Source organism: Fundulus heteroclitus, chromosome 4 (assembly GCF_011125445.2).
Source record: "Fundulus heteroclitus isolate FHET01 chromosome 4, MU-UCD_Fhet_4.1, whole genome shotgun sequence".
Lineage (NCBI taxonomy): Eukaryota > Metazoa > Chordata > Actinopteri > Cyprinodontiformes > Fundulidae > Fundulus > Fundulus heteroclitus.
In genome coordinates, this window is record NC_046364.1 from 5803048 (window position 1) to 5826212 (window position 23165).

Here is a 23165-nt window from a genome sequence, read left to right on the forward strand (position 1 = left end):
AACATGTGATCAGAAAGAATAACATCAGTACAAAAAGGAGGAATGAACGTTAGTGATTTTAAAGTGATGAATGTCATGATAAAATTAAATTTGGCTGCTGACTTTTATTAAAAATTAAATGAGTTTATGGTTTAGTTTCCCTACACAACTTAAAAAAAAATTGGAGGAATTAAATTTCTCTAAGGTTGTAACTTTGATCCTGCAAAATTACCGATTAAATTGTCAGACTACCACACAAGCATTCCAAAATGATGTTAAAAGTTTTCATGCCTCGACTAATTTACAGGAAAATAACCATAAATTAACAAAATAAAATTGATTTGTAACAAATGGAGACCGCGGGCATAATCTAGTTTGTTTGAGTTGAGTTGCCATATAATGACGTCATCGGGTTGCGCCCGAGCCGATCTGGTACCTACAACGGTAGGATGGAGCCGGTCTTCTTCTGCAGTAATCCAGCCGCTGCTCTGGTCTGTTGTGGGGAAGAAAGGAGCTGAGGCAAAAAGCAAACTATGCGATTTACCGCTCTCATCTATGACCATAAGGTCTGGAACTTTTTAACCGGAAACAGCAATGGTGGAGTGAAAAGCTGTCAATAAAGCTGGATAAATTACGCTTTCTGTGACATAAAAGTAACTTTTACGAAGCTTTTAGGCGAGAAGTTAGCTATGTTAACCTAAAATATCTGTTTGGTTTGTTGGCATATCGCTGGATTTTAAAAAAACAGAATGCCTTTCCACCAGCACATTGCTTTCCAACTGTCTTTCCGCTATGAGAAATAACTCAGATGTCAATGTTCGGTTAGTTCATCATAATCATCTTCATCATCATTATTATTATTCTCTACAAATAAACTGATTTAAGCTTTGCTCACAAAGTTAGAGGGTTAGTGTTTAAGTAGTAAAATGTTTTACTAATAAACTACAGAAATAGTATTTGTTTTGTCTAGTGGCATTTTTCAGCACACAATTAAACATTTGGCTGATTAATCAATTAGAGTATAATAACAGATGATAAAGAAACATTATGAATAAATGATTTTGGGCCATAATGAATATGTAAAGGGAAAAATAGAAACTATACAGTTATTTACAGACTCTGACCCTGTACGACCGGTGTCAGAGTCTGGTCCGCATTGCCGGCAGTAAGTCGGACTCGTTTCCGGTGAGAGTTGGACTCCGCCAAGGCTGCCCTTTGTCACCGATTCTGTTCATAACTTTTATGGACAGAATTTCTAGGCGCAGCCAAGGTGTTGAGGGGATCCGCTTTGGCGGCCTTAGGATTGCGTCTCTGCTATTCGCGGATGACGTGGTCCTATTGGCTTCATCAGGGCGTGATCTACAGCTCTCACTGGAGCGGTTCACAGCCGAGTGCGAAGCGGCCGGGATGAAAATCAGTGCCTCCAAATCCGAGACCATGATCTTGAACCGGAAAAGGGTAGAGTGCCTTCTCCGGGTTGGGGAGGATGTGCTGCCCCTAGTGGAGGAGTTCAAGTATCTTGGGGTCTTGTTCACGAATGAGGGGAAGATGGAGCGGGAGATCGACAGGCGGATTGGTGCAGCGTCTGCTGTGAAGCGGGCGCTGTACCGATCCGTTGTGGTGAAGAGAGAGCTGAGCCAAAAGGCGAAACTCTCGATTTACCGGTCGATCTACGTTCCTACCCTCATCTATGGTCACGAGCTTTGGGTCGTGACCGAAAGAACGAGATCCCGGATACAAGCGGCTGAAATGGGTTTTCTCCGTAGTGTGTCTGGGCTCTCCCTTAGAGATAGGGTGAGGAGCTCAGTCATCCGGGGAGGACTCAGAGTAGAGCCGCTGCTCCTCCACGTCCAGAGGAGCCAGTTGAGGTGGCTCGGGCATCTGGTCAGGATGCCTCCTGGACGCCTCCCTGGAGAGGTGTTCCGGGCACGTCCCACCGGGAGGAGGCCCAGGGGAAGACCCAGGACACGCTGGAGGGACTATGTCTCCCGGCTGGCCTGTGAACACCTTGGGATTCCTCCTGAGGAGCTGGCCCAAGTGGCCGGGGAGAGGGACGTCTGGGCCTCCCTACTGAAGCTGCTGCCCCCGCGACCCGACCTCGGATAAGCGGAAGAAGACGGACGGACGGACGGACGGTTATTTACAGGCATTAACCTTTTGTGTGGCTTCACAGTTGCGTCGCGCTCTCTCGGTTGTTAGTAATAGCAGTAATGCTAAAGTAAGGGTGCAGACAGCTGGTGGAAGCTAGAGCGTCTCGGTTCACAAGCCCATCTCCTCCGGTCTTCTCTTTTCCGTGGCCCATCAGACCACAAAACGTCTTCATGACCTTTTTCTTTTGTCCTTGACTGGATCTGTACATTTGGCACCAGAAACTGTGTATCTCTGCAACACAGAACCCATTTTCTTCCTGACTGGCTGGCTGCACATCCTCTCGCTGTTTATACGTGCAGATAACTGCTTAGACAGATGACACGACACGTTCAAGCATCTGGAAACGGTGCCCAAGAATAAACCAGACAGGGAGAGGTCCAAAATGTTGTTCCTGATATCATCCCCGATTTATTTTGATTCCCCCCCCCCCCCATGTCTGCCCTTAGGGAAGCAGCGTTTAAAGCGTTGCCTTAAAATACATCCACAGTTGCTCCTCTAATTAACTAATATGTTGTGAATTAACCTATTAGAAGCCTAAAGAAAGCTACGACATCATCCACCGGCCCTCCCTAAATTATTTAAAGGCATATTATCTTAGTGTGTAATTAAAGCAAAACGATTTTATTATTCGGGCATTAGGAAATAAAACTAATGTTTATTATCCTAACTGACCTAAAATCGGAAACACAGAAGTTTTCAGACTATAATAAACTTTTTTTTTTCCATAGTTTGGCCGATCCTGGGACTTATAGTCAGGGGCGACTTACTGTATATATCCATTTTAAATGGTAAATCATGCTGACCAGCATGAACCCAGGAGTAAACATTACCGTCTGTAGCCACAAGAGGGCGCTCTAGGATTGAGAAAAAAATATCCTGCTCATGTACCACTTAAAAAGTTATTGAAACATTAACTTATAGACAACATAGACTGAACACGCTTGTATGTTTTTAGTCTTGGATTGTGTGAAATAAATTTCTCAATAAACCCGACTTGATGCGACTAATATATGTTTTCTTCCTCTGTGACAATTTTTCTTTTTTTGACTGATGCAATTTATATTCCGGAGCAACTTGTAGTCCGAAAAAATACGGTACTCAGATTTGATGTCAGACGCAAAGAGAAACACATAGTTGTGTCTTTTAATACAGTTTATGTCAACGTCTGATTTTACCTGTTCATCTCTGCTTTTACGCAGCACTTAAACCCAGATTGTGGCCAATAAAAAAAACATTATTATGTATTTAGTGTGTTTTTTTTTTTAAACAAACCTTGACCGAGGATGAAGAGTCGAACGGTCATGTTGACGAAGATCCAGGAGAACCCCAGGAACTGCACCAGGTTGTACATGAACAGGTAGCCCTTCTTCAGGCCGAGGTAGGCTGAGGACACAGAGGATGAGGAGTTTCATCTTCACCTCTGAACGTCCTGGTTGATAGAAAACGTCCGTGGAAACAATACAGGAATTCAAATCTGTCGGAGGAAGCGACTCACGGTCTTTACGAACTCTCGACTCCACGCTTATCCTGTTGATCTTCTCCTCCTGAAACGACAATGAGTTACATATTTAATTATTCCAAGAACCATGGAATCCTGTACTTTTGCATTAGCTTTCAGGAATTAAAGTTAAGGTTAATTGAACCCAAACTGGTGAATTTAAATGTAATAAATATGAAACTGTGGGCTGTAGGGAATCCAGCAGAACCAAATGGTAAAAAAGGCTTGAGTCTCCCTCCTTCATACTATCACATAAACATGGTGATCCACTATGGATGAGCTGTGAAGTCAGCACATTCATCGCATTAAAGGAAACTGCTTGTTTTAAATGGATCAAATTTTTATTTATTTATAATAAAAGATCTAGCCGGACTAGATCAGGGTCTGCAGCCTGTGGCTCTTTAGACCTTCAGCTTTGGCTCTTAAAAACTTAGGGGGGGAATAAAATCGGTCAATGTTTCTAAATGTGAAGGTAATTTAAAATTGCTATATATGCATAAAATTTCCAGAAACAAAGAAACTTATGGTGTATAGAATATTTTACTATAGATAAATGAAGAATATTTTTGTCGATAGGTTGCAATCGACTTGCTTTTTCATCATTTTGAAGCCATTTGCCATAAAAGTTAAATGTCCAATTGAAGAAAATGTATTAAACCTAAACATAAAAACACTGTTAAATAATAAAAACTGTTGATCTTTAATTTAATTTTTTTAACAAATTTCCTATAGTATACTATAAAAACAAGCTCTTGTTTCAAAGAGATGTGTAACTTTTGTGGCTCTAAACAAAATTTGTTTGTCTGGACCGAGGGGCAAAAATGGCTCTGCGGGTTGTAAATGTTGCTGATCGATGGGTGGATGGTACCTAGGGTTTGGTTAAATAATAAAAGCTCTTTCCAGAATGCCTCAGACTCTTTCAGCCAATCGTCCAGATGTCTTGCCTTGGCCTGGAGCTCCATCTCAGCGTCCGACTCGTCCAGCCAGCGGTCGAAGTCCGGAGCCAGAAACAGAGGTTTCTTTTCTCGCAGCGTCAGTCGCTCCCACCAGCGCTCCTCCCGCTTCTTGATCTTGATGTCCACCTGACGCTGAGTGGACTTTTGGTGGATCTGAAAGCAAAGCGGCAGCAGAGGAAAGGAGACGTTCTGTGACGCTATACTCTGTGCCTAAAACTAAAGCAGCCATTTATGCCGTTCAGTCAACAAGCTTGTGCTTATGTAGCTGGTAATCAGGATAAAAAAGCATAAAGAGTTCAAAGTATAAGTTCAAGCCAGACATTGTCCTGATCTACCTTCTTATTCACCATGCTGTTCATCTTAATATTTCATTAATAAATACCATCAGAGCTATAAACAAGGCGTCAGCACCTCAGGTTTGACTGGTTCCAGGAACTCCAAACTGAACTCGTACTGGTTGTCTCCTTTGGCTCCATGACCCTGTGCTGTGGAGACGAAACAGCTTTTTAACCATTTTATTTTTCTTATTTAAGTTTCATTTTTCACCAGGAGGACACCTGACATGAATTTAAGCACGAACCTTTGAACTGGAGAGTGTTGTCTTCCTGCAAGCTGATATCAACGTCCTGGAAAAGACAAAGAGCTGCAGATTAAAACCCAGAAAAACGGGTAGAAAGATCAGGGTGAAATTAAACTAATAAAGTTTTAATAATAATTTCTTAGCATTTCATTAAAAAAGGATTAAGATAGGAAACACAATTTTATATAAACTACATTTAAATCCCTGACAAAGATCTCCTTTGAGGCTTTGGATTCATTAATCAAATAATATACATTTTCTTTTTCTGATTTTTTTTCACTTCACAGGCAGGTCTGAATGTTTCGTTTTTCAGTTTTATTTAGGGAAAATGACCGATGGCTGCAACCTGGCAGCTGTTTATTTCTGGAAGCCTGTTTCAGCTTTCATTCAGCCTTTCTTTAAGCAGTCCGAACAAGATCCAGAGCCACCATGAAGGGTCATTCATCTTTTATAAGCCTGCAGTCTAACAGCTGCAGGATGCAAAGGCTGAATCTGCAGCCGGGTGAGAAAAGCAGAAGACTCAGACAAAGAGCCAATCAGGAGGGATAAACAAGGACCTGAAAAGCTTCTTTTAAAACCACGTCTTCTGGATCTTAGTTTAGCTAAACTGCTTCCTCCTCTGAGGCTCCGGAAGGAAACACTAAAAGCTACAGACACGCCTTAGACTTGCAGGAGAGCTCTGTGTCCTTTTGCCAACATTTCTATGCAATTTAGGCCCATTAATGTCGTAAACATGCAGTTATTTAGCAGATTAACAAATAAAAACATGGTTATCTAGAATAATATTTATGTAGACTTAAAGTACTGTTGTTAAGCTAATTCCATTTTTGAGAAAAAAAAAATCATCACCAGGTTATTTTCCATATTTCCTTATAAGGAATGTTTTATTAATGACGTTTGTCAAGTGATGAGCTATCAAACCAGAGATGAGATTAAATGGAACACAGCACATTTTGGTATAAGAGCATTTAAAAAATGTAAGTGTTTTAAACAAAGTCCAAATCTGTGTGAATCACAGAGGGTTTTTATTAAGTCACCACAGTTAAAAAAGGCTTAAATAGTTATTAGACTGTATTGATCAAAGATATATGTTGTTTAACTTCTAATGCTTATACCAAATAAATAAAGAAATAAATCCAATTTTTTTTCTTTTTTTCCCCCAGTGTCCTGTCTGAAATGTCTGAAATTACTCATTTAATCATCCAAAACGGTATGGAACACATTAATTAACTGAAAAATGTTGCATAGTATGCCTTTAAAGGAGCTATAAGTAAAAGAGCATGTGGGGCAAAAAATAACCAGGAATTTTCACACCAATGCATTGCAGTTCCATTATCTATATATCTATAACAATAACTTTAATGCCTTCTTTCACATTTAAACCATTCCACTAGGGTATATATATATATATATATATATATATATATATATATATATATATATATATATATATATATTACTAACAATTCTTTATTTTTCCACTAGGGTATATATATATATATATATATATATATATATATATATATATATATATATATATATATATATATATATATATATATATATCCTAGTGGAATGGTTTAAATGTGAAAGAAGGCATTAAAGTATAGATCTTATTTGTCCTAGAGCCAGTCGGGGCTCGTTTTTGTCCATCGGTGGGCGTAACTCCAGCGTGATGACGTCATGCACCCTTTAACTCTAGCTAAACGAGCATGAAAAACAATAACAATTGCGGAGAAAACGTTAAAAAACCGGGCAGTTATTTGGATGACATCTGGGTGCAGACACTTTGACCACCAGCTAAATGACATCGAGCTAGTGGGTGTCGGGACGGACCGCCTTACCGTTGCATCGCTCAGGTCCACCCGGAGATAGATCTCTCCGTACCGCTGAGCCCAGTAAACATGGGGGGTCAGGATCTGCATGTCTGGGCCGTGTTTTCTCACAACTACACGCCTAGAAGGAGGAGAAAATTCATTCAGGCCGATCAATGGAAGTCCTCATTGAGGCGGTCTAACGCCACGGAGAGCAAGAGGTGGACGGAAGCGGAACGGAAGCAAACTCTTTTCAGATTTCAAAGTAAGAGCATACTCTTCTTTTCTGTTTTTAATGGAGAGTCGCAACCAACGTTTTCGGGTGCATGTCGCCCCCTACTGTACCGCAGTGTGTACCGTCATGATTTATGCTTAAATGTCAGTTTTTCCTCAAAAAATAAATGATAAAAATAAATAATGAACTATATAACAGGGCATCATTAGGTGGCTTCAAAATAAAAGCGTAAAATTCTTCCTCTTTGGGTTTTAAACAGCTGCTCACGTTCAACCTGTTGGATGCTGCCATCTCCTGGACGTTGGTTGTTCCTACAACGTCCTGCCAGTTTTAAGAAGTAGTCCTGCATTTTCGTTAATCATTCAGGATCAACATCTTTGATCCTGTAAAATTACGATATAAATTTGAGTAAAATATACATGACTATTAAAGTATTGTAAACATTGTTAACATTTTAACATGTTAAAATAAATTTGTACTGCTTATACATTTGAGTGTGGGTTTACCACAATTTATGTGCTATCATACTAATTTATGTGCCAACAAAAAGCAAGCTTTTCATCTTTCCTTTCTCTTGGCAATTAGCTAAAAATTACTAACAATTCTTTATTTTCATTTGTTTCATTATCCTTATGAATTGAAAATAGCTGATTCTTATAAAGAAGTTTAGTAGAAGTTTGAGACAGTTTTGTTCTTGTGAAATGGTTCGTGTCATGTTTCTGTTGACATGTGTTTCATTTATTTATGATTTAACTTTTTTGTAATATTAAAAGCTTTTCTTTTGCTCTTTGTAGTATTTTGATTTGATTTAGAAAATACATTTAACATTCTGTAAAAAAAAAAAAGTAAAACAAAGCATAATCATTCACTTCTTTCAAAATACCCTGAATGCTTTTCACAGAGCAAAACATTAGACTTGGAGAAAAAAAAAATCACAATTAATAAAGACAGATAATCGCAGAAGAATAGAGACCCAGGGTCCTTTTAATATTATTTCCCATCTCCCATTCCAAGTTCATGCAATATCAGTGCTGACCTTTCTAACACCCTTCATAATCTTAATCATGTCCCTCATTAATATACTTAGTTAATGTATAAATATAACTTTAAAAAATAGCTCTTTTTGTTTTATTCCAATGAGGGAGATAAAGCAAATATTCTGTCTATTTCCTGTGAGATCATATAATATATAATACATATTTCTCACCAATAATAATGACAAAGACTGTCATATTACTCACGGTGATTTAACTGGAAGTGGAATTAAAACGAGAAGCTAAAGTCTTTGAACGCATCATAATACTAAGCTTCCACATTCTGCAGACATGTAAGGACAAACCTCGCAGTTCTTTGTAAACTTAAAGCAGAAACTTCACCTTATTCCGTTATGGATCACCGTTTTTATGACTAACCGGGACTGCATGCCCGCTGCAGCTTGGTAACGCCTCTCCGTTACAAAGTGCAACCTCCCGGAAGATTAGAAAAGCAAGTTTTATGTGAAAGTTCGCCAGGTGAAAGGACTTTTTTTTTACGCTGTAAGTAAGCGGCACACGGCTGGACTTTCGCAGTTTTAACAGACTTTAGGATTTCTGGGAACACCGGCCGAAGTTCTCCGTCGAGGTGTTTCGATTCAGAATTTCCCGAACATGAAACGGGAGGAAGGTGAAACCACCGCGGAAGCACCCCGAGCTCCGGTTTCCTCCGCGGCCAACACCGCAGAGCAGTCGGGGAAGATGAGGGTTATTTACGCCGTGTACGTCCTCGCTGCTCTGGATATCACCTGGATGTTTTTATCGTTCTCCGTGACCCCAGTGAGTAGCTTTCTGAGACGTCCGAGCGGGGAAGCTCAAAATTCCGTGATCCCCTTGAAGTGCTCACCGTTTGAAGTCGTAAATCTTACATAATAAGTAAGCGCTATGTAAATGTTTTATAATGTAAACATTTACATAAAGAGCGCAGGAGTTACAGAGATTGTGTGGCCTGATTTAATCCGATAGTAGGAATAAAATGCTTAAAGTGTTAGATGTATTTATTTATCTACCACTTTGGAAAAAGAACAAAAAGTACATTTTCACAACGCAAACAATGACGGCAGATCTGTAAATGGGAATTACATCAAAAAGCTTATTCTGTAATTAAACTTACTACCCACAGAGATATTTTTCAAGGATTTTGATTAACAATTAGGGATTAAAACTAATCCAGTTTCTCAGAACTGATATCACATAAAACCAATTAAATAATGGATTTTAAATACAGATGGCTAGAGCAGCGCGATTGCACTCAGAGAAGGTTGCAAGTACCCGGTTCGATCCCCAGCGCCTGCACTTGGGTCCCTGAGCAAGACCCTTAACCCCAGAACGCTTCCCGGGCGCCGCACAGTGGCAGCCCACTGCTTCCCAATGGTGATTGGTTAAAAGCAGAGAACAAAATTTCGTTGTAATGTATGTTTCAATGACAATAAAAGATGATATTACTATATTATAAGAACGAGAAGAATAAACACTGACCATCATATGGACATAATTTTATGTAAAGTTACAGTAGATGCTGTACACGTAGTGATTGGTACTTGTTTTCATGCGCATACATGATTCCCCTCTGAGCATTGAACACTTGCTCAAAGGTGGCAGCTTGTCAGTTTAGACTAGGGGTGTGCAAAATAATCGCCATGACGATGCATCGCGATTCTAATTTTCGCGATCTATTGCATCGATTCTTGTCGCCAAGTATCGATTATTAATTAAAAAAAATTAATAAATAAAATTGCATGAATGGTTGGCGAACATCAGCCAAAAACAAGTGGAATACAACTTCATTGGTTTAAAGGACCACTGAGGCAATGTAAACGGCACTGATTATCCTTATTTTGTTATTTTAAGTTTTATAAATCCTAAGCACTTTTTGTCAGTGTGTCCACTCCAGTAACGGTAATATTTGTTTTCATGACAATACCTCCAAAAGTCGTTTCAATAAATACAGCTATGTATGAATTCAGTTTCTTTTAGTTATGTGTCAATTGAAGACACTATCCAGATCATACACAGCCAGTCAGCCACTGGTAATGGCTGTATATTTTTTATACAGTGTTCAGTGAAAATATCCCAATGCATCGCGATACATCGCAATAATTCAAGTATCGTGATAGAATCGGATCGTGGCATGTGAATCGTGATTTGAATCGAATCGTGACTTCATTGGCAATACCCACCCCTAGTTTAGACACAGAAACAGACACATAGCGCTGTGGAGGAAACAGCGCTATAGAGCTCCTGCTCTAGCACAGCTGATGCAAAAACTTGAATGGCCTCCTCACTATGGCATCAAGTCCTACAGAGGCCTGGGCATGAACCACCATCACCATTATGAACCAAGAGATCCAAAACATGCCAGATATCAGCCCATCAGGACTCATTTTAGACACCACTCCATCGTAGCTACGGTTGTTTACGAACGTCCTGCTGGGAGGTGAATCAGCCCCAGTCTCATTTTTTATGTAACTTTTCTGTCAGGATTGTCCTGTTTTTAGTTTCATCCATTTACCCATTCTCTCAACTGGCTTCCCTGTCCCAGCTTAAAAAAAAGCAGCACCACCAACGTAATGTTTCAGAATGGGGACGGTGTGTTCAGGGTAATGTGCAGTGTCTTTTTTTTTTAACATTGGCTGAAAAGTTACATTTTGGTCTCATCTGACCAGAGCACCCTCTCTCACATGTTTGCTGTGTCCTCTAGATAGCTTGTGACACACTGCAAACTGGATTTATTATTACTTTCTTCTTGCCACTCTTCCATGAAAGTCAGATTTATGGAGACCATGACTAAGAGTTGTTTGCCAATAGAGTCTTCCACCTGAGCTGTGAATCTCTGCAGCTTCTCCAGAGTAACCATGGACCTCTTGGCTGCTTCCCTGATTAACGTTTGCAGTTCTGTAATACTCTATTTTCAGGTGCCTCGTGAGATGTTTAACGCTTGGAGTATTGTTTTTTTTCTCCTGACCTACATGTTTGATTGTTTTTTTTTTTTTTGTTTTTTTTGGAAACCTTTACTGATACAGCCAAGTTCATTGAGACACAAGTTGTCGTTTAAAACAGATTTATTGCCATGTACAGTGTCATTATGTAGAAAAGACAAAACAATTAACAAAAAAATGACAAATTAAGAACAAAAGCAAGAACTTTCCGACATTGTTGCAAGATTCTTTAAATGGGTGATAAATTCACCCAGAGGAATTTGATGTGACAGTCTCAGTTCCTCTTGAATATGATTGCAGGTTGAAGGTGCAGAAGAAGAAAAGTCGGTTTGTTCCTAACTTTGTAAGGACACAGGAGTAAAGAAGTCCTGCGATCGTAGACTGGAACCAAGACTGGATTTATGGCTAAAAATAAACCAATGGAGAGACATTGATTACCAACTAAATAAAGAATACAAAGGGCAATGGTCGACAGGACATCTGCATAAAGCTCCATGATGAGCTCAATTAAAAAAAAATGAAGCATGTGAGGAATTCAAATAAAAATGTCACCAGTAAATAAGGGTGTCATCAGCGTACAGATGGACAGCATCCTGTGTCTGTGTCAACATACGCTGTTTATAATATTACACCATATGTTTAATAATATTTAAAACATCTGAAGAGGATCCATTGACATGAAGGCACTGTTTTTGGTTTGACATAATTATTAGACCAACCCAGGGCGTAGTCAGTCAAGCTCATGTCACAGTTTCTGTGTTTGATTTTCAACGTTTTAATGTAAATGTTTTCATTATATCTCCACAGTATTTGGCAAAGAAACTTGGCTTTGACACATTGTGGTTTGGTTATTTGCAAACTACAGTTGGGGTGATACAACTAATTGGAGGTCCCATGTTTGGAAGGTAGGTACAAAGTATCAGTAATATAAACATAACTACCTATTTTTGCACGTTAGGTCAGATCTTATGCAGCTGTTAGAAATCTTAAACCCTCTTGTCTTACCAAAAAAGAAAGGATCTGCAGGTTTTTGATTTGCTTTATTTTTCCCATCAGGTTTGGAGATCTCTTTGGAGCACGAGCTGCCTTGTCTTTAGCATGTGCAGCAAGCACAGTTTTCTTTCTGCTTCTGGCCATCGCAGACCATCCCTTCCTGCTTTTTGTCCACAAACTACCTACAGTCTTTATGCACGTCCTGCCTGGTGAGCATATAACATCCATCTACAGCCCTCCTCATTAAAATATTTAGCATAGATGTCTGCATTCATGATAAATGGATAAATGGGTGTTTTTGTATTTGTGTGGCGGGAGATCGTGTCCACAAACATTCAGAAAGATTTCTGATCTGCCAACGTTGCAATTTTTAAAAAGACTTGATCCAACATCAGTGGGGACGAAAAGATGATTGAATCATTTAAACAAATTAATAAAAAAAAAAATATCTAATTGTATTAGATTTGTAATTTTCCGAGCAAAAACATCAGAATCAGAATCAGACATACTTTAATAATCCCAGAGGGAAATTACTTTTGTTACATGCTCCAGATATACACACAATTTATGTATATATATATATATATATATATATATATATATATATATATATATATATATATATATATATATATATATATATAATAAAACAGTGTCACTGCTTTTAAATTGTTTTTATTGTTTTATATTTGTGCATATGTATTGATTGGTTTTATTTTTGTAACCAGGTGGTAGTGTTTTTGCAGATTTCTGCCCAGGTCCCCCTTGAAAATGAGATCCAGATCTCAACGGGGTTTACCTGGTTAAATAAAGGAAATAAAAATAAATAAATTAATTAATTAATTAATTTAAAAAAAAAAAATATATATATATATATATATATATATATATATATATATATATATATATATATATATATATATATATATATATATATATATATATATATATATATATATATATATATAAGCCAAACATGCAGTTTGGCTTGTTTTCATGCTGTTGCCCTGCTGTCCACAGCGTGCCAGATGGTCGTTACGGACCTCTCAGAGCCTGAGAAACGGGCCGACGCTTTATCCAAACTGGGTCTGTGTTTTGGCATCGGGATGATCGTCGGTTCCACATTAGGGGGACACCTAAGCACGCACTATGGGTGAGTATCGCTGTGTGTGTCGGTGCGTTATGCACGGATCCCTGGCTTCAGCTCTGGAGAACGTTTCTGTGCTTTTATCTTGTGTTCCTCAGGGAGACGTTTGCAGCATGTGTTGGTGCTGCAGGGAGTGCCCTGAGTTTGCTAATTGTTTTAAGCTTCATCCCAAAGTCTACTAAATCCGAGGCCTCTAGAAGCAGCACTAAACGTAAGAACGAATAATGAATGTTTTCCAGTGACGCAGAATCTGTAAAATGATGTTGCATTCTAGTTCCTTGGTTGCAAACAATATGCAAGAAGATTAATTTTGTATTTTTTATCCGGGTGATGCTTTTCTCAGTTGGGTCAATCGACACCATCTAACAATTACTGTTTATTTATTCAATCTACTTAAAAAATGCCAAAAATAATTATTTAAAAAAAACTTTTAATGATATTAATTTCTTACGTTTTAATCTCAGCCAAATGATCAGATGTCATTTGACGAGAACTGAAGCTAAAGTCAATTATCGTTTTCATAGTAAACAAATTAACAGCAAGTGTCTTCCTGCAAAAAAAACAACTAATACAAAATACAGCTTTCAAAACTTTTATTCTGGGGATAATATTGTTCTTAATAATCTCGTCAAATGTAGATTCAAAACAGATCAATAATACACACACAGATAAATGTACGAAGCACATTAATATCACAAAAAAAACAGTGCATCATTTTATCAGTTTTCCCATTGCGCCTCTAAACAAAAAGCAGTGGTAGCGGCTTTTCCACTTCTCTCATGCACAACATTGGTGTCATTTCAACTTGTCGCCAGAGGGGGCAGATTTGTGCAAAAACTGTCAAATTTACGCTGCGCTGCTTTAATAGAACAAAAAGTCCCACTGCCAACTGTGGCCGTTTCTCAATTTGCGAACTGAACAAAGTGCAGAACGAAATTTCGTTTGCATACAGCTTGAAAAATCACTCTAGAAATCACTCTAAAAATCACAGTAGATTGCAGGATAAAGATGCAGCAGCGGTTTATGTATTGTGTAACGTTTATCTGTATTGTCTGAATGCACTCTGTTAGTTTTATTGCTTGTTCAAACAGGACTGGAAAACAATATTTCATCCTTAATTATACGGTGAATTTCGTTATACAAATAATCTTGTTCTAAACATTTATTTTATTAGAAAGTTAAAATTATCGATTGAGATTAGCGCCCTCTGGTGTACACATCATAAACTACAGAAGACCTCGTCATTATAGTAGCCGCATTGTTGTTGTTTTTTTTTTTTTACAAAAAACGAACAGGGAATAGAACAAAGAACACACACAAAGCGAAGGCATACCTTATTAAAATACATTTATTAAGCACAAATTACATACATATGCAAATCAAATAAATGATTAAAAAAACTTCAACAAAAAAAAAATTCTATACTCCTATATGTATTTATAGCTGGGGGTTTATGTACTTTAAGAAATGGTTTATATATTTTTATTTCCCTAGCCACAACTTGGAAACATTTTTGCTATTAGAAAAAAAAAATGTATTTTTTTGTATTGCTGTTGTTTAATTTTTAGAATATGTAATATTGCCGCAAATACAAAGATATACAAAAAGAAACCCCTGCCTCGAAAAAATACAAAAGAATAAAAAAGTAAGAAAAACAAAATATTTCATACTGGAAGTTATTCTGTTCGCGCACGCGCAAATGAGCTGATGGTACGGATCGGGTAGTGACAAGCAGACTTGTGCGTTCTTCACACTGACTGCTTTCCCACAATGCACTTGATTCAGGACACCTCCCAAAGCAATAGCAATATTGCTCATTTTGGTGGTTTGTTGATATTTTTTTTAAGGTTTATTCACCAATAAAACAACTACAACCAGTACAGATCCCAACAAAAAAATTCCCACCATTGCTGGTTTTATAGCCATAATTCTGTAATTTATTTTTAGATATTTTTTTAGTTTTTTTAGATATTAAAAATATTATTGTTTTAAAAATGTTTTCAATAAAATATGTTGTAGTGTATAAATAGTTTTCTATGTTAAAAAAAGGCTCTCTCTTTGGAATGTTTTTAAATCTTATCATGCGTTGCCACTCTGTCGCCGAGGTGACAGAACATTTTAAATGTAATCAGAGCCGGCGTGGCTGGTGGACACCAGCAGAGAAATATGGAGGTTTTGCAAGCTCTGAAAGCTAAAACTCAGGAGAAGCGTTCAGAACGAAAGGCTGCCGCTCTGTCAGCTTACCATCACCATGTCCTGTCGTCCATCCTCCCCGACGTGGAGCAGGAGCTCACCCTCATGCAGAGCAAGAATAAGAGTCTGGAGAGGGAAAACAAGGCCCTGCAGAAAAAAGTCAACCACCTGACGACGGAGGGCACACTGTTGAAGGCGGAGCACCGACGGGCCCACAAGGCGATCCAAAACAGAGACGTCCTCAGGGGCCAGCTGGTGGACTGCAAAAATCAACTGATGGTGCTGGGCAAGAAGATGAACATACAGGAGACTGACCTGAGGAGGGAGCGCAACAAAAACAAGGTCCTCAAGCAGCAACTGGAGTCGGTGAAGACGGAGCTGCAGCTGGTGAAAAAACAAGCGGCCAGTCAGAGAGCTGAGCACCAGAACCTGAAGGAGCAGCTGGAGCAGGTCTCCAGAGAGAGAGACGGCTTAAACGACAAGTGGGTCTGCAGCCAAAACGAATGTTCGGGGATGCGTGAGAAGATCAGCAACATGCAGTCAAGCCTGAACAAGAAGGAGAGTCAATGCAGGGAGGATGGGAGGCAAATCCACCTGCTGAAGCTGGAGAACCAGAGACTTGAGAGGGAGAGGAGCTTCCTGGAAAATAAACTGGTGGAGACGAAGCAGGAGGTCCGAAAGCTCGAGGAGGAGCTGAGCTCAGAGAGGGAGAAGCTCATTAAGAGCCGGGCTCGTCGATCGATGGAGAATCAGTCAGGAGACAGAGTCATAATTCTCCAACAAAAACCCGAGGCGATCAGGAAACCCAGACGAGAAGAGTCTCCGCAGAAAAACGAGTCCTTCCAGAAGGAGCTGCTCAGTCAGACTGAAGAGCTGAGGAAGACCCGGAAGCTGGACAAGGAGCTGAAGCAAAGTCTCACACAGCTGTCCGTGCAGCACCAGCAGACCCAGGCGGCGCTCAGGAACCAAAAAGAAAAGACGAGGGCCGCCACGGCGCAGAGGAACTTTTACAAGACCGAGATGGAGAAGATGCAGAAGGAGTTGACGGCCGTCAGGAAGCAGAACCTTGGGGAAACACTGAAGAGCTGGGCGCTGAAGAAGAGGAAGAAGATCAAGACGACATCTGGAAGCAAATGCAGCCAGACCGCCAGCTGTAGTACCGCGTCTCACCAGCAGGCGGCATCCTCCAAGCTTCACGCCAAGTTATTGATAATTGGGAAAAAACTGCAACAATAAATGTTTAGTTGCTATTCGATGACACTTTGTTTTTATTCAACAGCACAACCTGAATTAAAAAATAAAAAGAAAAAATCCTCTAAGAATAAATTTTAATATTTGTTTTAAGAAACGCTGACATTAGATTACAGCTGTAAACAGCAGAATTTAATTATTTTCAAAGATAAAACTCACTTTTACAGCCAAAAGTTGTGATGTAAATAACCACCAAACTTGCTTTGAAGTCTTCAGTGACGTGAGCTCAATACTTGTTTTATGAATGTTAAAGGGGAGAAATCCCTAACTACGGTTTTAATCTGTTTCCATCCTGATGCATTTTAAATCTGATTCTAATCAATGTAACATATATGAAAAAGAGACTAGAAATAAGCTCCTGAACTTAACTAGTAGTCTTCGTTATGGTCCATAAGCACTTTAATCTAGATGGACGTCTGTGAGGTCGTCAGGAAATAAAAGATTAAAGCTTGTAATCTGTGTTTATAAGGTTTCTAAACTTAGCATAATGAATTTCCACAAATATATCAATGTAAATGCATATAAAGATAGCAATGAATTTTATAAAACTGAAACTGTAATTAGGAAATTGGAAAAAATACATTTTAAAAAAGAAAAATAGTTATGTGAAATTCATTTTCAATGGTTCTTGTTTTTTTTAGACGATGGATTTATGGCAGATGTTTCTTCATTGGCCCGGCTTTAAATAGAAATCCTACAAAAACTGCAGGAAGAGGATGGGTGGATCATCTATTTTAATTTTCTATACTATCTCATGTCCATATTAATTCCACTTTACCATCATTCTTTAAATTTTTCTGACCTTTGAATAACAGGAATGAAATGGCTCCCAAACTCAAGGGTTGAACCAGCTTTGTGTTGACCTACGACAAACTGAAGAAGAAGCCATTTAAATTTAAATCTGTAGGTTTTTTGTTCCCAGTCTGTCACAAAGACACTATTCGCTCCTTTTAATGGTTGCGTGATGAAAAAAGTAAACAAATAAAAGTTTGACAGACAAAACCTAGTTACACTGTTATTTCAAAATAACAATTGGCTGAAATTGTGCTCAGACTGTGAAATTATTTGTAGCCATACGTATATTTCCCCCTCTACATGTCCTATTTTCTTATTTTTTCATTGGAAATATCCCAATTAATTCACTTGGACAAGTGGGGAGAAAAAAAACTTTAAAATACTTTCAGAATGCCTGAAAAAACTATTGATCAAGGCAAGTTTGGAATTTTTTTGGGCCAGTTATAAAAAATAAAAGTCAATTAGTTTCTCGTAGGGGAATTTTGTGTTGGACAGAGAGCAATAATTGCAATAGTAAACAGATGAGGATTAAATATGTTATAAGCTACTAAAAATGTACCACAAACTTATCGATTTACAATAGAAAGACCATTTCTCTTTGTTTCTTTTGCTCTCCTGCTAAACGCTCACTAAACAGTGTGACTAAAACAGGAATGAACGTCTAATACGACTGTGTTTATATAAAGTACTCTATATTTAGTGTACTATATCCAATATGCAGAACATACAGTACATTATGTCCCCTGGCAGTAAAACGTTTATTTTTTTTTTTACCAGAATTTTGGTGAAAACATGAAGAAAAAGAGCAAACAGTTCTGCTGATCCCAAACAAAGATCTGTACTTCTTTGCAGAAACTCACACAAATTGTTGCAGCTGAACGATTCTGCCAGGAGTGTTTCACAGGAGTAACGTTTGTGTCACTTTTATCAAACAAGACGATTGTCGTTCGTGGGACGGGAACAGCTTGGTCTGAAAATGCTTCATTTCCTCCTCACATTGTCTCCATTTGTTCGTTGCTATAATCAGATACATTTTTCTTTTACTCTGCAAGGACCAGGAGTCCCTGCTGCTGTCAGTGTTGTCTGAATTCAAAATGTCAGCTTTCTAAGCAACACATAAAATTGGGGTTATTTTTATCAACATTTCTGTTTGGAGGGTTTTTATAAAATTACTACATTTAATTATATCAAGCTTGATGGAGAGGATGAGGATGGATAAGTTAGTTATCTAGCTTTTCCTTGGCACATAATTATTAACTAATTAACCAATTAGGGGTACCATGTGTTAAGTAAGTAGTGATTACTTTCTTCTGGACTTTTCTACAGCTGAGAAGCAAAACCAGAAGGTGTTCAGTTTGGGAGAGATCACAAGACTGATGAAGTTTCCAGGCGTGATGAGGATTTTCCTCATCAAAATCATCGCAGGTTTGCCCTCAGGTAACAAACGTCGGCAAGAGCTTCTTTTAAAATAGTCGTTTCATTCTTAGGTCACCGTTTACAATTAAAAGTATTTACTTTTTTAAACTGCAACCCTTTTAATAAAATCAACCAAATATTTTATTATATATATATATATATATATATATATATATATATATATATATATATATATATATATATATATATATATATATATATATATATATATATATATATATTTAGTCAAAACCATCTGGTGATGCATGAATATTAATCTCTATAGTCAAACCAGATTTATTAGCTTGTCAGCTATATTTCAATAGCTGATAAACTCATGATGCACACAGATTACACAAAACACGCAACAAGACAATTTAAAAAATTGCTTATTTGATGACCAACAACACTTTCTGAGAAGCTTAAAATGTGCAAATAGTCCTTAGCATCTAATAAGACTCATTTTCGTGTCAAAAAGTCAGATAGCAGTCCCTTCGAGGAAGATGTAGATTACTGTGAAATAACATTGGTGTATCACACGAATGCTCCGTCGTTTGATAAACTTAAATTAATTTAAATCTTGAAGATCTCTGGTCAAAGAGTGGGGTGTTTCTCCTCAGAAAAATCTTTCGTTAGATTTAATTTTGTGATTTCTTAGGCATATTTCAGGTGATGTTCTCCATCATTGCGATGGACTTCTTCAAGCTGGAAGCGCAGCAGAATGGCTACCTGATGGCCTACTTTGGCATCGTCCAAATGGTGAGGAGTTGATAATATTAGATTCCCATTGGTTAAGGATTTTTGAGCATAACTGTTGATACCCGATAACTTTGGTAAAAACAGGCTTGTCTTCCCAGGTTGTTCAGGGAGGAGTGATTGGTCGACTCTCGTCTGCATTTCCTGAGAAAACCCTGCTTCTCTTGTCCATCGGGATTACAGCAGGTGTGGGCCTGGCTCAGGTAAATATATAAAAAAAGACACTAATTTGAAGGAAATTACTGGATGGTGTTTCTTTAAAATATTATTTCATGTGACGTTCTTATGTTTCTAATCTCTGATGCAGGCTTACATGCAGACTGTGTTCCAGCTCTGCCTCACCGTCACACCTTGGATCTTTTCTCTCAGCATTTTTAACGTCATCACTGACAGCATGCTCACCAAAAGAGTCCCGTCCTCTGACACAGGTGACTTTGATTCAATAAAAATATTGAATATAAATAAAATTAAATTCACAATACATATCATCTCAAGAAAATTTCCAAAGTCAAATTCAACCAAAATCCTCCAGGTTGGTCAGAAAGTTTCCTCTCTAAGGAAACCCAGCAGGTTGCATCAAGTCTCTCCAAGCAGCATTCACTCCTCCTGAAAGAGCGTAGAGCCACAGTGGACAGTCGTCTGCATTGTTGATGGCTTTGCAGCAATCCCTCATACTGAGCATGCATGAAGCGACAGTGGAGAGGAAAACTCCCCTTTAACAGGGAGGAGAACCTCCAGCAGAACCAGGCTCAGTGTGAACGCTCATCTGCCTCCACCCACTGGGGCTTAGAGAAGACAGAGCAGAGACACAGAAAGCACAGAAGCTCACATTGACCCAGGAGTACTTTCTATGTTAGATGGTAATAGAGGATGATCTGCCATCCCTGATGATGTCACAGCTAACAGAACGTCAGACCAGGTGTACCTTCTATGAAGAGAAAAATGACAGAGAACAAAAAGTTAAAAGCTGAAATAACAACAAACAATGCAGATTGGAGAGCAGTAGGAGAACTCAGCAGAGTGAGAGAAATATACCCTGATGTCCTCCAGCAGCCTAAGCCTATAGCAGCATAACTACAGAGATAGATCAGGGTAACATGAGCCACTCTAAGCTTTGTCACAAAGGAAAGTTTTAAGATTAGTCTTAAAAGTAGACGGGGTGTCTGCCTCACGGACCAAAACTGGGAGTTGGTTCCACAGGAGAGGAGCCTGATAGCTAAAGGATCTGCCTCCCATTCTACTTTTAGAGACTAGGAACCACCAGCAGACCTGCAGTCTGAGAGCGAAGTGCTCTGTTAGGAACATACGGGGTAATCAGAGCTCTGATATATGATGGAGCTTGATTATTAAGGGCTTTATACGTGAGAAGAAGAATTTTAAATTCTATTCTTGATTTAACAGGAAGCCAATGAAGGGAAGCTAAAATTGGAGAAATATGATCCCTCTTGTTGATTTTCATCAGAACTCTTGCTGCAGCATTTTGGATCAGCTGAAGATTTCAATCTGCATTTTGTGGACTTCCTGATAGTAAAGAATTACAATAGTCCAGCTTTGAAGTAACAAATGCATGGACTAGTTTTTCAGCGTCACTCCTGGACAGAATATTTCTAATTTTGGCGATATTCCTGAGGTGAAAAAAGGAAACTCTGGAAACCTGTTTAATATGGGATTTAAATGACATGGTAAAAAATAACACCAACATTTTTTACTTTATTACCAGAGGCCAAGTTAATGCCACCCAGATAAAGTGATTGGTTAAGAAGTTTATTTTTTTGAGGACTCAAGATGAAAAAGATGAAAACTTCTGCCTTGTCAAAATTTAAAAGCAGGAAATTTAAAGTCATCCATGTTTTGATGTCACCCAGCATTTATCCATCCTCTCTTATTTGAATTCACAAAAATAGTTTACAAGGCAATAAGTGATTCTTTTACAGAATTTTTTTTACACTGTAACTTTAGTATCAACGAAGGAATGATCACCCAAATCGCTGCAGTATCACCTGTAATAAATTAGGCAGACAGTGAACCTTACCTGGCGGTATTTTTTTTTATGCAGTGACTTTCTAATCCTCCCGTTCTCTCGTTCCCAGGAACCATGCTGGGACTGTGTGCATCCGTTCAGGCTCTGGTTCGTACAATCGGACCGACCATTGGAGGTTTCCTGTACATGAACTACGGCCTCTCTTCAATAGGCCTAATTGAGTTTTTTGTGAATAGTCTTGTTTTTGTTTACCTGCTGCATCAACTCCTCAGTAAGACAGAGAGGCAGAAAGAATGAAAATATCCGTTTATTTTTCTGTTTTTAGCTTCTTTTTTTTTTTTTTACATCCAGAATTAATGTTTAAATGTAGAAACAGCCATTTTGGATCTTGATGTTTGCAGCCTGTTCCTGTAATTTTACATTCAAGTTGGCCAACATCTAAATGTTTTACTGCGCTGTTCAGGTGGAAACCACTAGGTGGCAGCAACATGTCCGGTTTATCTCTGTTGAACAGAGATTGCTGTGACATTTTTTTAAATCTTCATTTTATGTATAAATAAAACATGGGTCAGTAAAAACATTCAAATTTTATAACCTTTATACTTGTAAAAAAGTTTATAATTTCTTATGTAATTGTTCTTTAATGATTAATAGTTATACTTTATGGGATTAATTATGTAAAGGCAGTATTGTATTAAACAACTGTGACTGCAAAATAAATTTGCACTACAACAACGGGTGTTCGTAGCATTCTTGGTTCTGCAAATGGATGTGAAACAGCATGATTATATTCAAATGTATGCATTCTAGAGATTTTTGATCATCTTAAAGGCCATTGACCACTTTCTAAATGCTAATTACTGCCTTTTTTGGTATTATTTGCTGTCTTGTTTAATGTAAAAGGAGGTGAACAGACATCGTCTTTTACAACAGATGCATTAACTTCTTATAGCTGCATAACCTGTCCTTGTTTCATTAGTGTTGCTTTTCCGCATCAGTTAATTTTATTGTGCTTTTCATGAAGGTGAAATAGAAAATTCCTAAAAAATAAAATAAAAAAGTGCAATTCCTCATGTTTAGATCGGGCGGCAGACTTTGTAATTCATATAATGGGCCGCAGAAATATATTTTTCTGTGTGAAGAAGAAAAATGGTATAAAATCAAATGTGAGTTTTTTACCCTGAAGGACTGATACTTCACATTAACCACAGTTAGAAACAAATTTTGTGTAGAATTGCTGCTATTCAATTAGAAGATCAGAATCAGCTTTATTTGGCCATCATTTTGCACACAATCAAGGTTTTTGACTCTGGTTACAGCACTCAAAATGTACAGACATTTGGCATACAGTATAAAGAAGTATATTTTTTATGCAGAGAAGATTAAAAACAGGTTGTGAGTTATGAAAATGCAATATATCACAGTCATGTAGTAGACTAATCAGACTGTG

The 23165-nt window shown here is 38.2% G+C and overlaps 2 protein-coding genes across 2 annotated transcripts in view; one reads left to right on the forward strand and one right to left on the reverse strand.

Annotated features, from left to right (window-relative positions):
• LOC105931893 (very-long-chain (3R)-3-hydroxyacyl-CoA dehydratase) overlaps window positions 1–7225 on the reverse strand; it is a 28349-nt gene extending 21124 nt beyond the window's left edge. Inside the window, exons 1-6 of the mRNA XM_012870777.3 lie at window positions 7009–7225; window positions 5165–5210; window positions 4996–5069; window positions 4573–4737; window positions 3626–3674; window positions 3403–3513 (exon numbers count right to left, since the gene is read on the reverse strand). Of these exons, the coding sequence (XP_012726231.2) occupies window positions 3403–3513; window positions 3626–3674; window positions 4573–4737; window positions 4996–5069; window positions 5165–5210; window positions 7009–7089 (526 nt within the window). The 5' untranslated portion in view covers window positions 7090–7225. The remainder of the gene's footprint in view (window positions 1–3402; window positions 3514–3625; window positions 3675–4572; window positions 4738–4995; window positions 5070–5164; window positions 5211–7008) is intronic.
• Window positions 7226–8761: 1536 nt separating this feature from the next.
• Window positions 8762–22059, forward strand: slc22a18 (solute carrier family 22 member 18). Its single transcript, XM_012870780.3, has 10 exons — window positions 8762–9024; window positions 11991–12088; window positions 12240–12385; window positions 13197–13329; window positions 13422–13534; window positions 18889–18999; window positions 19637–19737; window positions 19836–19937; window positions 20042–20162; window positions 21825–22059. The coding sequence occupies exons 1-10, from the start codon at window positions 8860–8862 to the stop codon at window positions 22010–22012; spliced, it is 1278 nt and encodes a 425-aa protein (XP_012726234.2). The 5' UTR covers window positions 8762–8859; the 3' UTR covers window positions 22013–22059.
• Window positions 22060–23165: the final 1106 nt, after the last annotated feature.